Raw genomic sequence first — 1,803 nt, forward strand, 5'->3', positions numbered from 1 at the left:
TCTGAAAGTGTCTTCTCAGTTATTTCTGAGTCTCCTGCAGGTCCATCTCACAGATGGTCTTTCTTTCACCCATCTATTTATCCACTCACTCATACTTCCATCCATCCATCCATCCATCCATCCACCCATCCATCCATCCATCCACACACCTACCCACCCACCCACTTTTCCTTCTTTTCTCTCCTCTTTCCTTCCACCCCAGACTTTTCTCTTACTGCCAGACAGCTGTATGTGCTGCTGTTGACTTCCATGAACAATCTGCTCACGGCCTTGTGCTGGTCCCTGTCGCTAACACTCATGCACTAGAATCAGGGTGGAAATGCACACACTCCTTGTTCTCCAATGCCAGTGGCCACTTGCCCCAAATCTTTCAATGGACACTCATTCCAGATGATCCGAGGTTATTATTTAACTGTTTTTCCATTATCATTGCCCCACCCCTTAATGCCAGCTGGATTTTCACTGCCTTCAGGACAACAGAGCCAGTTGGTTGCTTCTATATGTGATGGGGGGATTAAACAATAAAGAACGACAAGCTGAAAGTCCTAAAATATTTGTTCAAATCACTTGTAAGGAAATTAGGGACTTCATATTACTTTACTAAAAGAATGTTTTATTTCTTATAGCCTCAGGGATAATATAACCTAAAACTAACTTCAGTAGATTCACAATTGTGATAGTGTTAGTGTTAGGGAGATTCCATAACTGTCCTAAAATAATATCTGGGAACAAGGAGAACTCTTAGGAATACTTTCCATTTGTATCTTCAAAAAGATTAAACAAGAATAGTTGCAATAAAAAGGAACCTTCAGAGAATAAGAAAGAGCTTTAGAAATGAAAATAATAGTAGCCAATATGAAAATTAAATANTCCGTCTTGCCTCAGACTATGTCCTGGAACCCTGGGGCTGAGAAAGCGCCACTTTTCATTCCTGCTTCTTGGGATTGTTGACGGCCACGTAGTGATAGAGAACGACAAGCAGGAAGAGCGACGCGCCCAGCATGTTGGCGAAGATGGCGAGCTGCACGTCTGTGATCATCCTGATCAACTGGGCTCGGCTCCGACGCGCTCTGCACGCTGCTTGAGGTAGGAGAGTTGGACCGGAAGTTTGTAGCGCCAGCTCTGTTCCACTACTTGATTTTAAAATACTACTCAGGGTTTTGTTCTCTTTCTATAATCTCTCCCTATATGACCTAATCCATTAACATGGCTTTAATTACCATCTGTCAGCTGAGTGGGGGAGTCCTCTCTTTTGTGATCCAGGTTCTATAAACAATGTATATGAAGTCACAGCAACAATGCATATGAAGTCACACCACTTATCCAAAACTGAATTCTTTCTCTCCCCCAAACCAGCTTTTCCTCCAATGTTCTCTTTCTCTGTAGCGAAATAGCACTGCTATTCTTTCTCCCTGGTCCTCTGGAGTTGGGGTGATAGTTGGAGGCAAGAGCTGATCAAGAAAGACAGGTAGTGCCACCTAATGGTCAGGCCAATGCTATCACAGGGTGTTAGCTCTAGAGCCAGACTGCCTAGGTTCAAATCTTGGCTCTGCCACTTAATACTGTGTGACTTGGGGAAAGTTACTCAACTTCTCTGATTTGGGATAACTTTGACAGTCTCCTAACTGGTGTCCTCTGTCTCATCCTCTGCCCTACAGCCAGGAGAGCTTCCTGAAACATGAATCTGAGCTCATGAGACACCTGCCTCACAACCCCAGGGACACTTTGCAGGCTAAATGCGCTCAGTAGGCACATAAAGTCCACCTGATCTACCCCAGTCCACCTCTCCAGTCTCATCTCCCA

At 44.4% G+C, this 1,803-nt stretch overlaps 1 protein-coding gene across 1 annotated transcript; it reads right to left on the minus strand.

Moving 5' to 3' along the window:
• Positions 1-876: 876 nt before the first annotated feature.
• Positions 877-1,067, minus strand: LOC109377422 (dolichyl-diphosphooligosaccharide--protein glycosyltransferase subunit 4-like). The gene has a single exon (XM_019633759.1). It carries the CDS (start codon positions 1,037-1,039, stop codon positions 926-928), a length of 114 nt encoding a protein of 37 aa, XP_019489304.1. The 5' UTR covers positions 1,040-1,067; the 3' UTR covers positions 877-925.
• Positions 1,068-1,803: the final 736 nt, after the last annotated feature.

The sequence above is a fragment of the Hipposideros armiger genome, unplaced genomic scaffold (assembly GCF_001890085.2).
Source record: "Hipposideros armiger isolate ML-2016 unplaced genomic scaffold, ASM189008v1 scaffold_1396, whole genome shotgun sequence".
NCBI classification, from domain to species: Eukaryota; Metazoa; Chordata; class Mammalia; order Chiroptera; family Hipposideridae; genus Hipposideros; species Hipposideros armiger.

Coding starts and splice junctions, on each gene's coding strand:
- LOC109377422 (XM_019633759.1), bottom strand. CDS start 1,039: ATGATCACAGACGTGCAGCTCGCCATCTTCGCCAACATGCTGGGCGCG.